The sequence below is a fragment of the Schistocerca cancellata genome, chromosome 3, assembly GCF_023864275.1.
Source record: "Schistocerca cancellata isolate TAMUIC-IGC-003103 chromosome 3, iqSchCanc2.1, whole genome shotgun sequence".
NCBI lineage: Eukaryota > Metazoa > Arthropoda > Insecta > Orthoptera > Acrididae > Schistocerca > Schistocerca cancellata.
In genome coordinates, this window is record NC_064628.1 from 342,791,871 (window position 1) to 342,813,623 (window position 21,753).

At 37.3% G+C, this 21,753-nt stretch overlaps 1 protein-coding gene across 1 annotated transcript in view; it reads left to right on the top strand.

The window, feature by feature from the left end:
• The window catches only part of LOC126175036 (uncharacterized), a 215,493-nt gene that overhangs the window by 33,380 nt on the left and 160,360 nt on the right, over positions 1–21,753 (top strand). The window contains exons 3-5 of the mRNA XM_049921538.1: positions 971–1,030; positions 17,808–18,583; positions 18,680–18,735. Coding sequence (XP_049777495.1) covers positions 971–1,030; positions 17,808–18,583; positions 18,680–18,735 — 892 coding nt within the window. The remainder of the gene's footprint in view (positions 1–970; positions 1,031–17,807; positions 18,584–18,679; positions 18,736–21,753) is intronic.

The following is a 21,753-nucleotide window of genomic DNA, read 5'->3' on the forward strand; positions in this document are numbered from 1 at the left end:
GGTGCTTGTCCTTCACTTCCTTAAAGGAAAATTGCTTAAGCTGTGGATAAATGATGGAATGTTAGGTGCAGTGCTAACTGGTTGCAGAGACAAACTTAATGAAATTTTGTTCATATCACTTTGTGTGCTGGAATACTTACCTTCTAGTTAGCCTTTGTAGGTGGATTCCAAACTAGTTCCCAGATCTTAATTTATCAGATACAGGTAATGAAAGTAATTATCAAATTGTAAAATTACAAGGAGGCAGATTGGCCAGTAGTTACTATCAGCAGTCAAAATTTTTAATACTACTGTTAGATGCAAGTTAAAGAAAAACAGTTGTTGCTTTCCTCTCAGGTAGGGAGAGAGAGATGGATTGGGAAAGCTTAGAAAGAAGAGACAGATCTCCCACACATTGAGAGGATCCCACCTGTTGAAGAAATAATTTTTTAGTTTTCCCAATTTTCTTTTTGATTCATTAACAGATTGTATACTTAAAACTGATGGCTATGCAAGGTTTCAAAGTATTAAGTTCTGTTAAAACATCTCCATATTGAAACCTCTTTTATTTCTTCCAACTGATGCTCTTGAAATGAGCACTTTCTGAAATTCATTTTGTGCACTAAGAATAAAAAAAACAGACAGCCTTTGAGACAACATAATTATAGTGTACTATTGGCTGTGGTATGAATCCCAGTCCAGCTGTTCTGTTTTTATTTTTTTATTTTCTTCAGTGACATATCTCACTCTCTCTCTCACTCTCTCACTCTCTCACTCACTCACTCACTCACTCACACTCTCACTTTGAAACAAATTCCAAGTACGAGCCAGTCTTGACACAGAGAGAAAAGATTTTTTTGTAAACTGTGTGAAACTAGAGTGAAAGCAGTTTATACTAAATAACTGTTGTTAAAATTTTCATTTGCATGAATTTAGAGCACAAAATAATTTTATCCTGTTATGTACATTGTCAGTCTTCTTTCCAGTATAGATCGAAGAAAAGGAACAAAGCAGGCCAACCATCTGACACAGCACCTTACAATAGGCAACGGTAAACTCTCATTTATTTGTGCTGCTACAGCTTCTGTGTTTTCATGTTGCTTACAAAGCAAAAAGTTTGAAGCTTTGCAGGTGTGGGCTTTTGTGAGTGTCACTAATTTGCTTTCACGGCAAAATAATTAAAAATCTGTAGCAGAAATTACGGATTCATCTAGCAGCTTATACTGTGAATTTGAATAAAGATGACGTAACTGTAAATGATAATACATTTAACAAGTCTGTCTGTGTGGCCATCCACCACAACAAGCACAGGAATACTTTTTTTGTAAATAAAACCACCTTTGCTTGCTGCAACTTAATTTATTTTTCCCACACATGTTTTGCCTTTTTCTTACTCTAAGGCATCTCCAGTGGGATCTAGAGCGATACAGTTCTTTATTTTTAGATTGTCAGACAGTCCATGTCACATTTTTTTATGTAAATAAATAACTACTAATCGTTTGTTGGCATCTGTGTTTACTCTCATCTTGCCTGGAGGTCGCACCACCACTTTGTTTCCAAAACATAAGGGAATCACCTGTGAAGTGAAAAAATAACCAAAATAAAGGCAATATATTTTTAAAGTTCAGATATGTGTAATCGAAAATCTTCTAGGCAACAGGTAACATTCAGTACTGTGTTGCTGTACCAGTACAGCATAACATTACTAGATACTCTTTGGCATTTACACCACAAGATGGTTGAAACATTGCTGGTCAAGTCTGTTCTACACTTCAGTCGCGGCCCTCCTTAGGTCATCAGGTTACTGCACTGACAAACTGCTGATTTCAACAAGGTTCATGTCAGCAGATAAGATTCCGCCTCTGCCTCCTAGTGAAAGCTGTTCACAGTGTGTGCGGGGTGTGCTTGTGCATTATCGTCATTTAAGGTGAACCCATCACTGACACATTGAATGTAGGACTTGCCAGTAGGTTGGAGCCTCATTTCCTTATACTGCTTAGCCCTCAAATTGCTCCTGATAATGATGAATGATCATCAGCTAATGTTGACCTCAGAAAACCACTTAGAAGTGGTTCCATGTACCTCATGCCAGTGAGGATACCCATGTCAAAGTCTGTAAGGTGATGATAAGCTGCACATGCATGTCCTCTGGGCATGATGTTTTGCGTTCTCCACCTGAAAAGGTGCAGTGATGTTATGTCCACCCAATGGGCATCAGGTACTCACACCATCCTTTCTGTAGGAATGGCTTTTTTTTTGGACCAAAAACAGCTTACATAAGGACGAAATGTATCCCAAAGGTATCAGCTTGGTAGTGTTCATTTAAGATGTTCATTGTGCAACACTTTCCATTTTGTCAGTGCATGTTAGTTCCTCTTGATTTATTTTATGTGTAATACAGTGAATGTAAATGTGATAGTAATTACATTAAAAAAAGTTCTCACCATACATAATTATTCATTAAAGTCTCTTCTATTGACACTTAGTAACATGTATTTTTGTTATCAACAGTCAGTCCTTACATTTTAGAAGCTAAACTTTTACTGGTAACTTTTGTGTCTTTAGCTGTTACATTATCAGTACAATATAATGTGCGGGTTCAGAAACAACTATTATCAAAATCGTTAATTTTATTTCAGTCCTTACATTTGACTCTTTCATGGGTCGTGGAAGATATGCTTACATGTGACTATATTTCTTTACCTAATTTATGGAAATATAATTTGTCACATCTGTAGGCTCCTGGCATCTAGTGGTAGTATGCTGTTTGTTACGAAATAGCTTTTTAGGAGCCTAGGAAGTGTACATCCCAACAAATTACGTTGTTTGAAATGCCACTGGGATGTATGATTACTACCACAGCAGTGTCTTCATGAGACACAGAAAGTTTACTTGCCACAAAATTAATGTTTTTTGTGAGCTTTGGGAAGCATATTTATCAACAACTTAGTGGTTTTACAAAGGTTTTGAGAATGTGTGTAATGATCTCTGATTGATCGTGATGCTGTGCCAGGTGTGTAAAAATTTCTGTTTGTTGTGGGATCATTATTGTCAGTTCTGAAGTCAGAACACTTTGCTTCTCTTCTACAGTGCATATTATTGTGACTTGTATCAGCTGAGTTTGTTATTGTATAATAAAAAAGTTTCTGGGTTTATTGTCATATTATGGTAAGTAAAATAAAGCCATAAAATGCTTAAAGTGTAATGGCTTAAAAGAGGGAAAGTGGGAAATCCACTTACCACTATACATTAACAGTCACGAAAGGGCCATGGGAGATTCACATACCACCATAGTTTTTTATCTTAAATAACAAAATATATTTAAAAAAGTTAGTTGACATAATTCTAACACAATGCAAAAAGAAGTTAACTTCGTTTAGTTGCTACTAAAAGAGGCACCAGGGAAAGGGTTAACTTGGATTTAGTGCAGTTTTTTTGTTATTTTTATTTAATAAGAACCCCGATGTACCACTACACATGTTTTGTGTACCTTGCTCTTTCCAATTTTATTCCTGTGTTGCCAGTGATGTCACTAGAGCAGCATGATTTTCATGTGCTGAGACCAATACAACTTCATTTTGGAGGAGCACATGAACATGTCTTCAGATATATTTCCTTCAATGCCACTGTCAGTTGAAATGTTAGCTGTCACAGAAGAGGTGTGACATGTGTTCCATATCAGATTTTGCAGACCGTATGTGGATATTATTGACTATTCCTTGAAATACTAAAACTGTATGTATTAAATATGAAAGAATGGGATTGTAATCTATAGGTAGCTGTTATTGGAAACTTTAGTTTAATTTTATAGAAGAATGCTTTTCCTCAGTAGTTCATTACAAAATGTAGCAGTTGCGTGCTCTTGACGTTTACGGTTTTAAAGTGGGTTTTTAAAGTGTGTGTGGCTTTAGTGGGAAATGCTGATTTAAATTTATTATACTTTGTGTTTTCAATGAAGTTTTCTGAGAAACACCAAATTTATTTATTACCTCTTGGCCTTAGTTCATTGCTATACACTTTTCTTCCCTAAAAAATTTTAGTTTGTTATGCCTTGATATCAAAATGTAATCTTACTTGAAATTATTCACCAAGCTCACACACAGTTTGACTGTTAAACTCCAAGAACCACCTGCATTCCATTGTTCGCAACTGTTCCCATCAGTACCTCAGTGCTCTAGCCGGTCTCTTTCTCTGTACCCAGACTTGCTAGATTCTTTTGATGATAACTTCAAAAACATTTAAAAAATAATCAAAATTAGTGTCCAGCAACAGTGTCCAAGCAAACATATCATGTTGGTGTACCTACTATGACCATTAGCGCTATCCATACTTACGCATGTCACTTTTGCTGGAATATGTTGCCCACTATCAAACAGCTTGAAAAACATTTGTACAGGTTCTCAAAAGCCGAACTTTAAAGGCCATACACTCGTGTCTTACAAGTGGAGAGCACAGTACAGGGCTTCCCAGTTTGGCTCGGACTGTGTTGGTAGTTAAGAAGGTAGATATCCCTAACAAATTCTTAGAATATCTCATCTGAGTGGGCTACAGGAAAAGGTGTAATGCTCTCGAAAGATTTTTGAGCAAACTGTGAAGGATTTTTGAGCAACAATTGTCAAATAAGCACAGTGGTCAAGAGAACAGACTGGCAATTCACCGGTTCTGGTTTGATTCCTGTTGCTACTCTTGTTATTTATTTGCTTATTTACCTTTTCCTTCATCACATTGTTAAACTGTCAGTTACAAAATTTAATGTATTCAGTTTGGTTATGATTACTTAAATTTAATTAATTTAAATTTTTGAACAGTTAATTTATGTAATTTTGTGAAGCTGTGAATGATAGTCAAAGTTCCAAAAATTGTAGCAATTATTTATGTGCTTTTAATGTAGTGTTGGAAGTCACATTGCATTTTTTGAGTGATAATCATCAAAGAAACATTTAAAAAATAAGTAATGTCCGCTCTGTGTACATTTTATGAAAGCGTTTCATGAGCAAGAACATTTTACCGAAATATACTTCACTGAAAAGCATACTTCTTTCAAGTTTTTAAAGGAAAGTCTTCAGTCTGTCAGTTTGAATCATTGGAGTGAAAACACGAGCGCTGAATTGGTTCTGCAAGGTCGATGATGATTCTTACTGTCAATGTAGCTATTCAAGAGCACTTAGTAGTTTTTTAATTAGATTTTTGACTAGGCAATAGAAAGCAATAGAAGATAGAGTAGCAAGAAATATGGACTCAGTAGTACGAATGAGAGAAGAGAAAGACAATATGAGATGTGCAGTAAATTTCAGCTAGTAACAACGAATATCCTGTTGAAAAATCACAAGAGAAGAGGTCGGGAGACACAGGAAGATCCTACCTAGATTATATCATAGTGAGACAGAGATTCAAAAATCAAGGCATGCTCAGGAGTAGATATAGACTCCAATCACAATTCATAATGATGAAGGGTAGACTGAAGAGTAAGAGAACCACCTGGAAGAATCAAAGTGGAAAGAAGTGGTATACTAAGGAACGATGAGGTACATTTGAAATTCTCTAGCAGATACTGCATTGATGAACACCACAATAGGCAGCTTAGTTGAAGCGGAATGGACAACTCTAAAAATTGTGATCACAGAAGTCAAACAGATAAATACTGATATGAAGAAAGTAATAGTGTAGAAAACTTGGCCAATGGATGAAATATTTCAATTGATCACCAAAAGAAGGAAGTAAAAAATGTTCAGGAAAAAGACAGGAATACAGAAACAAAAGTCACTTAGGCATGAAACAAACCAGAAGTTAAAGAAGCCAAGGCAAAATGCCAGTGGGGAAAATCTGAAGAAATAAAAAGAAACGGTTATCAGGAGCACTGACTGAAGGAGAGACACAACAACCCCCAGCGAAATCAAAAAGCAAGGTCATCAACATTAAGAATGTTATAAAAACTCCACTATTAAGTAAGCACAGAGAACAGTGCAGACAAGTGGACAGAGTATTCCGAAGGCCCCTGTGAGTGGAAGAACTGTCTGATGATGATGGTTGGTTGGTTGAAAACGGTCCTTTGTTCCCGGTAAAATAATTACACAGGGAAAAGAAGAAAAGAAAGGAGACATATAGCACAATAACAAGAGAAAGGAAGAACCAGAAGAACGACAGAAGGACAACCAACACTATGTACAAAACAGAAAATGAAAACCAGAGAGAGAAGCAAGAAACAGGTAGAAGGGGTAAAAACAGCTGGCTGACCATGAGAAAAGCCAGCCACTCTGCAACACACTAAAGCAACCAACATAAAAACATTAGAATGGAGGGAACAAAGGACATGCACTAAAACTTATCCACCAGCTCCGAAAGATTGCAAATTTAAATATCATTTTAGTTTATGTACCATTGTGTTTGGTCCAGTACATGGTGCTATGATACCAGATTAGTACCTTATGATAACTGTTATGTCAGAATAGGAAAAATTCAATATGCAAAAAAAAAGTACAAAAAGATAGCATTAGAAATGACAAAATTGCGGTCATTAACTCCAACACATGGGGAAGATTTCAGAATGTACACGGCTATTATGAACAAGTGATGATAAGAATACCACAAAATGGGCAATGGCAGTCACATTTCCATATATGTCCAAACATTTTCAGTTTACTGCTAGTGATTCCTGGGAAAAAATTTTCAAATGTTAACATTCAGTAAGACAGCAAAAATTCCCCAAAGTCATCAACAAAAATGACGTTGCAACTTTTGATGGAATGGTGCAAGCAGCAGAGAAGTTATGTACACAGACCACACATATAATGTCAAACTTCAAACCTCGATTATAGCGATAGGGTGGTTGTAATTGAAGTGCAGTTGCTCACTGAGGTACAGTGTATGCTGTAATTATCATATGGCAGCAAAACTTGATAGATATTCTAATGCATTAATGGGGAATTGATTTATGTGGGGAAAAAATTTGGCCACAGGGTACAAATCTGGCTCTGTGAATGCAAGAGAGACATATAAATGTTTCCATATGTAATGGATTGAGAATGGGATTTGGGCAGAAAAGGTCAAACAATTGAGAAAGGCAAAATGTTTTTATTATTAACTGCCACTTACGCAGTTTCTTCAATACAAGCACTAGAAATGACGACAAGATTCTGTACAGCACGAGATTTGCATCTGGTGGTCAAAATTGGAACAAATTTTTTTCTGGTATAAATCGGTTCTACATTAGAATATTTACCAAGTTTCGCTGCTGTACAATAATTACAGCCCACACTGGACCTCCAGAAGGACCTACAGAAGGATCCGTCGACGTTCTAAGCAAACAATTTATAAAACAATTGAAAACATCGAATTTTCAACAACAGCTGCTGACAAGAAGAATCGCACACAAGTCAAGTGTGTTGCTGCCATCCTTCGTCTCTTCATCGTATGCATGTGACCTCTGCATGTATACCTGAACTGTACTATTGTTGGAATTTGTTTGCTGTCAGTTCTGAGGAGGCTAATCCTATCACAGTAACTCATTCTGCACCACGTTCCTATTGTGGTGAATCCTACTTTCACAACACTATTTTCTGCTGCTTTTGATATTACCTTATATTCATGTGACCAAAATTCCGTATAAACTTTCTGTTTCATATTATGGAACCCTGTCAATACCAAGACGGAGCCTTTGCATTTCCCTTTTCAGATTTTCTAGCTTCCCTACCTTACCCTTTCAATTATTCAGTCTTTTTCTCATGGTCGCCTTTGGTCAATCCCCTTCTGCAGATCCAAATGATAGGACCAACCAATCTTCTTTTACCAATGGAGAGATCATCAAGACACATTTTCAATTATAGGCCACACGTGTGAATACATTTGTGTAAATTATGCAGTGGTTTCTATTACCTTCTGCATCCCCATGCCACTGGTCATTGCTGATTCTTCTGACTTGAGGTGGCATCACAACCCAAGGGCAAGAATGTGACATGAACCTCTGCCCACTCCTCTGTTCTCATTAACAAGGCTGTTTGCAAACTTGGGTAACAATTTACAGCAGGCATCTGTGGCCACCATTTATGATGATCAAAGATGATATACCTAGACCATGGTGATCCTGATCTGTCTTATTGCCTAGTATATTTGTTAACAGATATAAATTTGGTAGCCTACATATACTTATTTTGGATGTTATTACAAAAGTTGGTGTAGGGGTACTATTTAACAACTTTGTGTCAAATCATTTGGTTGTTAACTGTATGATGGATCAGTTCGTTGATTTCAGTTCTTTTTACTATGATTAAAAGAACATAGTACACAAAGGTTAATTGTGTTATTAAAATCGATGTAGACTGTGGCATACTCTGCATGTAGATAAGTTTGATGTTAAATGTGGGAACAAATGATGGGAAGAGGAGGGGATGAAAGTATGACAAATAAGTTTTGGAGATAGTTTGTGAAGATAAGCATTGATAAATACCGACTGCTTGCTGCCATTACTGCACAGTCTAATCCAGATACATTTGTGGAGCTCTGCTTATTGAATATGGTGAAAATGATTATAAATCATTTCTGTTTGCATGTTACCACTGCTTCACTTTCAGTAGAATATTGCAACTGAAATTTGCTTAAGATCTCACAGATAACTGACTTAGCGATTACCAATAATTGTTTCATTTGGCTGCACTTAACTCACGTTGCACATCCATCTGTAACCCTAAAGCCAGAAAACATTTTTGCTGGAGCATGCGGGAATTTACATAGTGAAATGTTTACTTGGAGAGACTATATTGCTTTTTATTTGTATTATTATTTTTAAGTCCTTGAGATGCAGTATGCCCAGTGTGTCTTTCTTTCTTATTGGATTGTATTCCTTGTCGAAATACCGTATTTACTCGAATCTAAGCCGCACTTTTTTTCCAGTTTTTGTAATCCAAAAAACCGGCTGCGGCTTAGAATCGAGTGCAAAGTAAGCGAAAATTCTGAAAAATATTGGTGGGTGCCGCCACAACTAACTTCTGCGTTGAATATATGTAGCGCACAGGCACGCTTTGCAGGCACAAATCTCTGCGTCAGTATATAAAATAAAAAAAAAGTAAAAAAGGTGGAAGACGAGCTTTTTTTCTCTGCCCCGAGTTGCGACCACTGCATTTTCATACATTATCCAACGAAATAAATACAAATTCCGTATTGTTCATCTTCGAATGTAGCAGCATTTCAATGTACTACGAAAATCCGACTGGCAAGATTGTTTGGGATGTTTGTCAATATGGCCAACTCTACGTTCTGAATTTTTTCCTACCTGTGAGAAGAGATGGTTGCTAATAGGAACTTCCATGAATTGTGAATCACATGCAGTATTCTCTTCACCATAAGAATAATACAAATATAAACATTTTGCCACGTATTCTTTCGTGTTTGCTGCCATCTCATTTAAAGCCTGTCTGCCTAATAAACTACGAAACTAGAGCGAGACAACAGCAAACGCGACAGAATATATATATATATATCATGTCATGTTTATATTCGTATTATTCTTATGCCTAATAGTGATACAGTCAGAAAAGAAGCACGGCAATTGACTAGATTTTAAATCTAAGATGACTGTAATTTCTGTGCAGAATGTAATGTACTAAAGAGGCGTCTGCAAAGATTTTCAAACGGTGAAAAATTTTCGCTAAGCTCTCGTTCAGAACATCTTCTATCATACGCAGTCTATTATTTGGTTCTTGTTGATCATAATCAAAGAAGGTAGCAGTGTAAGTAACAACAAATAAGTCTCTTGCCGTTGTTTCCGTAATGAGACGATTCCCCCCCCCCCCCCCCCCCCCCCCCCTCTCTCTCTCTCTCTCTCTCTCTCTCTCTCTCTCGTTTTTATTGTAAGCGGCTGTAGCGTGCGCAAAAGCAAGCCATGCCGCGAACGGCGACAGGCCGTAAACACTCATTATCAGAATGCGACAAACAATGCATGACACAGTACAGTAATGCATTTTCAGCTTCAAGTTACTTAAACACCTATAACAAAGAGAACGGCACTTATCAGATCAAAGAAAAATAAGCAATCAATTCAAACCAGATGAAGCACGTGAAAAAGGAAGGGTACCCGTATAAATACGGATGGAGCGCCTGACGCAAAGCAATGGCTACCTGGTAAAGCTTAACTGCTAAGCTTACGACTCGAACCAAACTACTATAGCTGTATCGTCATTCATTCGAACTAAATTGTGTCTCATATTACAATGGACCAATGCGGCCTTGAATTTCGAGTCTCAAATTTCAGGTGCGGCTTAGATTCGGGAAACTTTTTTTCCTTTATTTCGAGTCTCATTTTTCAGGTGCGGCTTAGATTCGAGTGCGGCTTAGATTTGAGTAAATACGGTAGTGTCGTAATATGAACTGATGGACTGTATGAATAATTCTACCTATTTCTTCATGATGCACAACATGGAGTAGTGTTGTTGTTATTATCATGCACACTCTTTGCTTGAACAATGTGTATATATGTGTGACTTGTTTCAGTAAGCATGTTTTTGTATCAGGGAATGTTGTTATTAATATTGACTAGTTAATAGGAATGTTTGTTAATCATTGCAAAGTGAAATTTTTTGTTGCTAGTGGCCTTAGTATTTTTTGTGTGAACATGCTAGTAAGAAAATATTAGACATGATAGTTACATTTAATTTGAACCATAGTACAGCATTGACAGTTATATATAGAGGTAACATCAGCTGTCTTCAGTCACAAATCATGGTTGTTATCAAGTATAGTCACATGTCAGAATAGGAAAAATTCAATATCTTTCTATGTTGTTATACATTAATACACAAATATTCATGTAAGCACAAGAACAACAATGGAGTGAGCACTGAGATGTGCAGAATATGATTCCTGCCGCCAACATATAGAGGGTGATTTCGTGGTGATAATACAAACTTGCAGAGATCATGGAGATGGGTAATTGTATCAATCTAGGTAAGGGACCGTGATCCGGGAATGATAGAATGGAAAGTTATAAGGGAAAATTGTTCCTATGCCGCTGACAGTGGAGCAGATGTACTGGTACTGCTGTTGTTAAGATTGTAGGGTAGACAACTGTGTTATAGTTTGGACCAAAACAAGAAAAAAAAGTCTAGTAAACAAGGGCTGTCAGATGCATACCTTAGGAGCTATGAACACTTGACATCTTTGCTACTGAGAAAAAGTCTTCTACAGAACAAATGTACGTAGCTTTAAAGGTATCCATTTTAGCGACTATATTTATGTGACGTTTTCCTTGTTTTGTTCCATACTACCACATCTTAAAGTTGAAAGTTGCCCACCCTATAGTCTTCAGCAAGAACAATGCCGTTACATGTATTCCACCGACAGAGGTATCAGAATGATTTTTGCTTATAACTTTCAAATTTATCATTTCTGGACCAGGGTCCCTTACCTCAGATTGATACATTTACCTGTCTCCATCATCCCTGAAAGCTTGTAACATCATCACTCTGTATATAGCCTCCTATTGTGGTACTTACGAAGAGCACCTGTCCCACCTCTAAAATACACTGATTTGCATTGATAGCAGCAGTTATTATTCATGACTACCATTAATAATAAATTAATGTCAAAAAGAGAACAAATATGTATTAATATTGAAGTTTCAGTTACTGTGCAAATTGAAAACACCACATTTGGTAGCGTACTGTGCTACGGTCACCTCATAGATATATGCAAAAGTGTTTCTACAATGTAAATTATCCATGCTTTGTCTATTCAAGTGGTAACTGAAGACATATTTAATTTTTATGTAATGTTTATTTTAGTCAGTTTTGTTTCGTCATCAGCCATAAACTATATTTGTGAAATAGGACAAGAGATAACTGCCCTGTACAAATAGTGATGATGAAGTGATATGTTAATCACGTGATGATAGGTCTTTAGGGCTCAAAATCAGTTGTGCTTATTAATAAATACCACAATTTGTGACTGAAGGTGGGTGTTTCAGGTTATTTTTTGCAGTATATTTTATTTAAGATTACAGAAAATAAGTTTGCAGCCTACATTAATAAATTTGTTAACGTGTATCCAATTAAATAATTTTCACATAAAATGATTAAGATGTGAATATGTTCTGCATATGAGAATAAAAATGACATTATTGATTTTCTTTTTCTAGCTGTTTTTATTGTTCTTATATTTTTCATTTAAATCTCCTTGTGTTTTGTGATGGTTTTGTATAGGATCGTTTGTACTGATAACAAAATTGTAAAACCATCGTGTCTGTCTGTCTGTTTGAAAACGATGATCTCTGAAACTACTAGATGAATTTCATGCGATTTTGCTAGGTAACATGAGAGTACCTTGAGGTAATGGTATAGGCTTTATCTCATCAAAATTGGATCACAGAAAAGAGAGATATTGTAATTTAAAGTTTCATCTAAAATTGTCTTTTCAGCTTAATAGTTTGGATGTTTAATCACAATGGCACAGTAAACCAAGGAACCAGTAGAGGTGTTGTTAGTTTCTTTAACGTGATGACAGCTGTATTTTCGGAACTTAGCATCAGTGACGGAATTAAACACTGCTGTCATATCTTTATAAATACAAACTAATGGCGAATTTACTGATTTCACCTTTAGTATTAAAAACTTCACGACATTGCTTTGCTTCTTTTGACCTTTTTTTTATTATTTCTTGCTAGGAAAAACTATTAAGTTTGCTTTGTGATTTGGGTGCCTACTCATTACATTTTGATTTTGTTTTGTTTATGAGTAAAAATGCCTTAAAATGGTAGATTTTTTTTTTTCTGAATACAACCGAATGGCTAAAAAACTGAGGACTTAGCAGTCTCAAGAGTCCAGTGGAGATCTTGAGGGGAGAACTGCTGTGGCTTGAGAACATCAGGCTTAACTTACTCTTTGGAAACTCCTTCCAAAAGTGAGGTGCAACATAACTGTGATTGAGAGCGTCATGCATTATCTCACTCCTCAGAACACTCACAGAGGCTTAAAGTTACTTCTCTCCAACATAACATAATAAAAGCAGGAAATGTTGACGGGAAGTGGTGTAGGAGAGTGAGCTTTTATACCTCAAGTCTTGCTTATGCCTTACAGCTTACCATTTCACTTTAAATGTGTACAATTTCCAGTGAGTTTATGTCATGGCATGACCATAAACAAAGCAAAAGGCCAGATGATGCATATTGCAGGTGTGGATCTTGGTGTCAATTACTTTTCACATGGCCAGCTTTACATGGCTCTCTCTAATGTTGGTGAAGCTAACAAGGTCATTGGAGGACGACGGTTCAATCCGGCATCCGGCCATCCTGATTTAGGTTTTCCGTGATTTCCCTAAATCGCTCCAGGCAAATGCCGGGATGGTTCCTTTCAAGGGCACGGCCGACTTCCTTCCCTAATCCGATGAGACCGATGACCTCGCTGTCTGGTCTCCTTCCCCAAAACAACCAACCAACCAACAAGCTCATTGTTCATCTCCCCAATAATACTACTTCCGATGTTGGATACAAAGAAGCTTTTATAAGTAAAAAATAAATTCCACATGTACAAAGTTTTGGGCACAACTATAAATAAATACCCTAGCAGTGTTGGATCTCTCAGCTAGTGGCTAATAAGAAAGCTCTATCATCTGCTATGCTTGATGATTCATTGTAGTATATGAATTAAATAAGAAAGTTGAATTTTGCTCTACAGCAAATTGTGTTATGTTCTTTGAACAAAGCTCCATAGAACTTGCAGTCTTAGACTGTCATTTTTTATCTACACAACATAAGGATTAAATGTAAAACACACACACACACACACACACACACACACACACACAGGCTAGTGTTGGAGGGAAGGATCCAGACAGCTTTGATTGTGAAAAGCCTTTGAATTGCAGCATGTTGTGCTCAGCAGCATGTTTTGGCATTAGGGTGTCAACTCTGCTCTTGGTCACACTTTGGTGGTGGCTATTTCTTTGGGTGGACAGCTGGTTGGTGGTCATGCCCACAAAATACTGTGTAGAAATTCGAGGGATATTGCTGGGGGGGTGACCCTTGTGATGTAGGAGCAGGTAAAGTGTAGGTGTGGACTAGGATACTGCTCAGATGTGGTGGCTGGCAGAATATCACTTTAAGAAAGTTGGGAAGAATTGTGGTTGTGAAGCCCTGCAGCTGCAGCCTTTACAGCTGGTTCATAGGGATGCCCAGAAGAGTTAAAGGTGTGTGTGAATATGGCAGAGGAAATCTGCCTGCGAACTTGGGTTTGTTGGGTGCAGGCTGGACGTAATGTAATACCTCTCTTTGAAGGTCTAATACCTCTTGCGTACTTTGTTGCAAGTGCACCATCTATGGATGGCGTAACAAATGGTGGGCTTGGTGTGAACAGAGATTTTGATGGAGCCATTAGAAAAGTGGAGGTCAACAGTCCAGATGTAGAGATCCTGGGCTGAGGAGGTCCAGTTGAAGTGGATAGGACACAAATGTGTTGAGCTGTAGAGGAATGAGAATAGAGCTCTGGGGCCCTGATCATGAAGATAGCATGAACCTGACCTAGGTGGGATTTGGTATTTTGGGTGGCTAGGAAGATTTCCTCTATGGCCCGTAAATAGGTTGACATACGATGATGCCATGTGGACACCAATGACGTTGCTGTGGTTTTGTGTGTTTTCACCTCAAGGGAGGAGTAGTTATTTGTAAGGATGTACTTTGTAAGGCGTATAAGGAATGAGGTGGTGTGTTTGGAGTCAGGAGGACATTGGGAGATGTAGTGTTCGATAGAGGCAAGGCTAGGCCATGGTAATATTTGTGTATAGGGTGGTGTGGCAACAGTGATAAGTTGAGATTCAAGCGATGATAGTGCAGGGACAGCTGAGGCTGTGTAGATGTGGGAAGCTATGCTGCAGGTTCTTGTCAGCTAGAATCAGGATTGTTTTGGTGGGAACACAATAGCCAACCACAATGGCATCTCTGAGATTGTTAGGTTTATGGATTTTGGTAAACATGGAGAAGGTGGATGCAGGGGAGGTGGGGGAGTAACTAGAATGAGGGAGATGGTTTCAGGGGAGAGATTCTGGGATAGACATAACGATTTGGGTAGAAATTTAATGGAATCACTGTGGCAGTTCCGATTGGTGGAAGAGTCAGACAGTTGACAGACACCTTGTTTCGGGTAATCATTGTGATTTACCATGACAGTAATGGAGTCTTTGTTTGTTGGGTGTATGATTGAATCAGAGTCTGCCTTGAGATTCTGGATGACTGTTCTTCCCTCTGTTTAAAAGTTTTTAAATCTGGAAAGGGACCTAGGAAAGGAGGGGTTCTGCCAACTTGGAGATAAAGAATTCCTGGAAGGTAACTTGGAGTTGTTATGTGATTGTGGAGGAGAGCTGCTATTGTACACAGGTATGAACTGGGGAAGACAAAGTTCAGTGTTGGATTTTATTTGGTGAGATTGTAGCAAACGTGTTACAATCAGTAGAAGGAGAGTAGTTCTTTAATGAGTGCAGTATGATTGAACTTGGAAGTGGTGCTAAAGCTGAGGTTGGACTGATTGATTGAGGACTGTAGGATTGAGCTTTTTGGTAGATTAGTTGACAACAGTGTTTTGGATTGTGTGCTTTTTTTGTGTCATGTTGAGAGTTTTGGGGATGTGCCATATTTAAAAGTTCGGCAAGGCGAGGTCTGGTTACTATGAGGGCTTGACGAGGGTGTTTGCTGGAGAAGGGTAGCTTTTGATGGGCAGTAGTGTTATGTAGACACTAGTTGTATTCAGTAGGTTTTATATGTATAATGATAATATATTGTTAAATTTAGAAGAAATCAAAATAACAGTAGTTTTTACTGTGCAGGGAGTATTTGTAACATTGAGCAAACCAGTATCATGAGCAAACGCTAAATTTTTTACCTTAAACATTGATCCTTGAATCCAGCTCTGCCCTTCCTCAGTTAGATTTTATATAGTTCTTCGCAACAGGAGAAATATAACAAAATATTTAAAAGATAATATTTTTATTGCTGCCCTGTTTAAATCAAAAGATATTGTCCAGTTACTTTCCAACTTCATGTCAGTAAAATAAGATTCGTAAGACTGCCTGCCTCAGATTCAGCATTATAATTTGAAGTAAATGTCCATCTATCCATCCAACTATTTCTTCTGGTTTTGGAACAAATGGTAATCACTGGGAGCCAAGTTCACTGAATTGCATATTAGAAGCATTTTGTAGTCAAGGTCTTGCAGTTATGCAACAGTAAGAGTAAATGTATGAGGAGTTGCATTGTTATTGTAAGATTTTTCATGTTGTGTGTGAATAGCGTCTTTGGTCTGTCCAGGAATAGACTATATTACTCACCAGTGATGCTTCTGTCCTTGTCTCTGAACACCACACCACAAACAGCTAAAAATATTTTTTACAGCAATTACATTTTTGTCTTCCGTTATTTTGGTAGCATCTTCATCTCTCCCTTATAATGAAGCACCCACATTTTTCTACTGTTGTGAAATGTCGGAGAAGTCGATTGGGTTAAACAGGTCTAATCACATTGAGGAATGATACGTGTTTGTTGATGGTTAACAGTGCATTCATTGAGACCACAGCATTTTCAAACAAAAAAATTGCAAAATGTTGTGGATGTGGTCTGTTGAGAATTTGCAATGTTGCAAGCTTACATAACTACAATGTAGTAATCGTTGAATTTGTAATTGTGAATTTTTGAGAGTTTCATCAGTTGTCTAGGTTCTTGGATTTTAGCAGCATTCATGTACATCAATGTATACTCATTTATTAAAAAAAGTTAAAATAAAGGAAAACTTCATTACTGTCAGATCTTGCTGCAGTTGTGAAAATATATGCTATAGGATTTATGGTAGCTTTTGTGGTGGCAAATGTCATGTGGGTGATGTGTGGGATGTTTGACAGGACATCTGCCACCACTAGCTACATGGAACCAAAAAATTGGCCACTGTAGTCTGTGCCTTCAGTGAGCTCATTCCACAATCACACTGATGAAGGTGGGGGAAACTCCCAAGAATGACCTAGAGAATTGATATTCTGTGTGCATTGTGTCGATTTGTCATAAAGATGGATTCCATACCATTTTAAATGGTGGCACACAGAGAGCTATGTTTGCATTTCATGTGGTGGGCCTGCTGGTATGTTCTGGTCACCCTTCTTAAGTGAATTTCGCTACCAACTGCAGTGTGGAGTATTCTGTAGTGGCTCAAGCTGTATGCTGGCCGTACTACGTTTTGTGTGTTTGTTTTCTGTGCCTGTGTCCATTTGAAATCACACACCTCCCATGTATAAGTGAGTGTATTCTAGGCTAATTTTAATGTGAAAGAGTGAGTTCCTATTGTTCGTTATGAAGAATTTGATGTGAGAGCTGAAGGCTTGCCTGGTGCTGAAGTTATGAGACTAGGTCCCAGTCTGAGTTTGTGATAGAGCTTTATTTAGTTTTTTTCTTGATTAATTTAAATGAAACAGGTTTATAGAAGGTTGATAATGAATTTTCATTAAATACTTACTTTACCTAAGAAGATTGAGATCTGAAAGTTTTTGTGCTTGGTAGCATCTTGTGAAACAAGCTGTATGTTTTTAATGGCTAAATGTTTTGTATCAGTGTTATTAAACCTTTTTAGTGGAGATAAAGGCTGAGCTACCACTGCAGTTTGATACAGTGATTGATATGTAATAAATAGACTTCTTTATTGTATTCTTCTCTGATGTAATCATATTAGGTCAGATTTTCAGCTTGTGTTAGTATAGAAATGTGTGTGTCGATTGTGAACATAACAGGTTAAGTTATTTATGCTTTGTTGAGTACATGAGATTTGTGCTTTTGTTTAATTTTTACTCTCCATTTTTTATTTATTTTTTGACAGAGGTAGTGAGGACAGAAATTCACCATTTAGAAAGTCACAGAGGCATGACAATTCAGTGTCACACTGGCAGAACAAAGGAGACGGAATGTCATCAGAGTCTTCTGATGCAGGGATAGCGAAAGGTGGCTACAGATGTTCGAGTGGTACACATCGCAGAGATGACCATAAGTCAAACAGTGAAGCAGGACGAATGGGGACAGAGAAAGAGTGGGATAGAAACACAAAGTTTGGTAATAAAGGTGGACGATATAGGGGTGAGAACACGGAGGCTGGTGGTGAGTCACAAAGTGATGTATTTCAAAGTGACAGGGGAACAAGGCAGGGGAATAGCAGGGACCAAAGGAGAATTCCTGGTAATGAGAGAGATGATGATACTGAGAACAGATGGGCACCAGAACGAGGGAGGGATAGGCCATATGATGGTAACAGAAGAGGAAATGGAGGAAGATCCCGTGGATCTGACCGAGAAACTGATGGTGAGAGTGGAAGGCCTTCTAATTTGGATAGCAGTAGATCATACAGCGATAACAGAGGAGGAAGTTATGGAAATCGTGAAAGAGATGGAGGGAACAGAAGAGGTGGGAGATTTGCTGATAGAGATAAAGGTAGAGACAGAGACAGTGATTGGAATGGAGGAGGCAGAGGTGGTAGAAGATATGGAACAACAGTTGAAAATTCAAGTTCTGAAGACTCTGCACGGAACAATAACAGAAAATGGGAGGAAAAGTCTGATCGAAATGCCAACAAACGAGATCGGTGGAACTCGAGAGATATTGGTAAGCAAGCAATAAATTTGTTGATTTTGTGAATAAGAAGTAATTCAAACAATTTTGCATTGTGAGTTATTGTTTACTGTTTTATTGTCCATTTAGGGAGTTCACATGGTGGTTATCAGAATGATATGAATACTACTGCTGTGTCAGCTGAGGTAAGAATTTTGTTTTGGGCTTCTTTCACATGTTATTAATTTTGTATTTTCACTGAATTGTCATGTATGCCTGCCTGGATTTGACCCATATTTTTAGTCATACTCATTTATTTTTTATTGACCTCCTCAGTCACGTTCATGTATTTTTTATTGACCACCTTAACCTTAGTTATGTCCAATAAGGAGACGGTGTGTATACATTGCTACAAGTGTGCTGTGTGTTAGCCATCTTTACTACCAGATTTTGTTTCCTTTATCACGTTCTCCCTCCCTCCCTCCCTCCCTCCCTCCCTCCCTCCCTCCCTCCCTCCCTCCCCCTGCCCCCCTCCCTCCTCATTTACGCTATTTCACTTTGCCACTTGGTTCAATCCAAATGAAGTGGTCCAATAAAAATTAAGTTGGTTGCTTGACCATTTTTAAATATTTTAATTTTTTATATGTGATTATCCTATAATTGAGAAGTTCAAAACAGTTTTTAAGAAAATTTTACCTTTCACCTTTTTTGAATGGCGGGCATTTTCGTTTGCAAGCGCGCGACGATGTTTCAGTTTAGAGACGTTAGCAAAAATATGAATATCTCTGCACTGGGTTAAGTTACAGCATTGCAGTTGACACAGTTTTTTTTATAAGTGTCCTATACAACATTGTCTATTACACTAAATACCCTAAAATCAAAAGTAACCAGTCAAAATGACCTCCAAAGTTTGGTATCCAAATTTTAAAAAATCCATTTTTTTTTTTGCCCACAAATAACAAACAGTGTTTTATGAGAGTCTATTTTTTCCTATAGTTAGACATCATACACTACTAGCCTCATACAGAGCAAGAACACATACAAATGTTTCCTTAATTTTTTATGAATTTTTGAAATTTGAAAATTTTCATTTTTTTTAAAGTTTGGGGTTGGTTATCTCGGGTGGGACTGAATATAAAAATATGATTTTTGCACCGTTTGTACACCTATATGATAGCAAAGTACTGTAAAAATTTCAACATTGATATCTGATTGTGAACAAAGATATGAATTTTTGAAAATGAGGAGATAATTCACATTACTCTACAACTGATCTTACGGCTGTTGCCTATTCATGTGTGATATTGGTGGGATATAATCAATTATTATTGAAGTAAGGTACTGAATTATATAAAAAAGTGGAAACATCACTGAAATTAACATTTATATTATTTTGACATACTTGAGGTAAATATTTTCAATTAAGATCCTTTGAGATGCGACTGTTCCTAAACCTGGTGGTGAATGTTAAGAACACTTATTTATTAAGACTGCTTCTGTGATCTAGAATAAGACCTCCCAGTTGTTGTGGTAAGTTCAAGCCCTGAAAGTTTCTTTAAAACATTTTTCATTTGTATCTAAACTTTGTCACTAGTAGATTTCTTGAATGATGTTCTTGGGCCAGCAGGGTGGTAAAAATGCGCAAAAACATCATTGTTTTCCAAACTTATTCTTTCAACCTCTGCAAGCCACCACTGTCCACACATGCCACTATGTCATTCAATGTTAAAGACATAGATGTAATTTTACTGACCCAATGATCCTCATAAATTTCGGTTTCTGATGTTACATAGCATCGAACTAAGTTTTCTGCAATGCCAAAGAATTTGTGGAAATGCCTTGTTCCTTTTATTGCTATACAGTTCTCAAATCTGGTTTGAAGTGTTGTTTTCATATGCAGAACCCCTTCTTCTTTCTTGATAAGAAAATAGTAATGGCTTTAATATTATCCTTGCAAAAGACATGCATGTCCTGTACTGTGAGAATTTGGTCTGTGGTTGGTCTTTGTAGGCTGGCTTTACTTACTTCATGTTTTGTTGTACCTCCTACTCCATCACATGCATTTTTACCATGGCAAGATGCAAAAAAGTGCCATTCAGCCTCCAACCCAAAGTCTACTTTGTGGTTGCACAGATTTGAAGAATTCTATTTGTTCTTATACTGACTACCACTTCCATCTGAAAAGTATATCAGCTTCTCAACATTGGGAAAATTTTCTGTTATGTAATTTATAACATACTTTTGAAACACATCTACAGCCGAAGTGTTATGCTCCAAGTAGTCGCTTAGAATGCAAATTGAAGAACTGCAAGCTTCATCTCATTTTTAAAGTAGAGAATAAATGGCGACACTGTTGCCGGGTCATTGACCCAGTGGTACCCTTGTATTGCATCCTGAATCACAAATGTAAAATTTTCTGCATAATCAGCTAGCACTATGCATTCAGTTTCATGAAGTTGGCTTTTTTGTCCTTCAAAAACTTACTTTGGATTTTAGAAACATAGTGGTGACTTGAGTTTTTGTAAGTTATCAATTAAAGATTCCAAGTACTCTTCCTGAGATTTAACCACTTTTATCATTTCTGCCCTGTCGGTTCTGAGCCACTGTTTGAAGGTAATACTGTCTGGCATTTCCTCATCATATTCGTGAAACAATTCAGTAACTGTTTCCTTACCAGGGCATTTATTCCACAAACTCATCATGCAGTCATAACTGTTAGTGCACAGATCATTAAATCTAGTAACTCTTTGTAGTTAAGATCACTGAATTTTGCACCTGCAATCGTCTGTTTGACATTTTGATGATATAAGCAAATACGGAGTGTGTCCCTGAGGATCCAGCCAAAATACACCACTTAGGGCTGAGGTCACAAAATTTCGACCTTCCAATTTTGCATTCAGGATGAGAATTTTTCAAAGCTACATAAAGTTCAGTAAAATTTGACAGCACTAGTCGTTTCTGCTTTGTTACTTTAACTCCATTTATAACAACTCTTTTGCTATCTTTGCAACTTGGGCATATTCTACTGTTTTCATCATCTTCAAAAAACTGCTGGATCTTTTTGTTTCTTCACTTAGACCTACTCCTTTCTTCTTTCCTAAAACTGAAAGAATGCCTTGCTCTTTCACTAATTTTCAGGTTAGTTTAACCAAACGATGAGAAATGTTGAATTCATGAACTATTTTTTCTCTTGACCATGAGTCAGGGAGAAAACTCAAAATTTT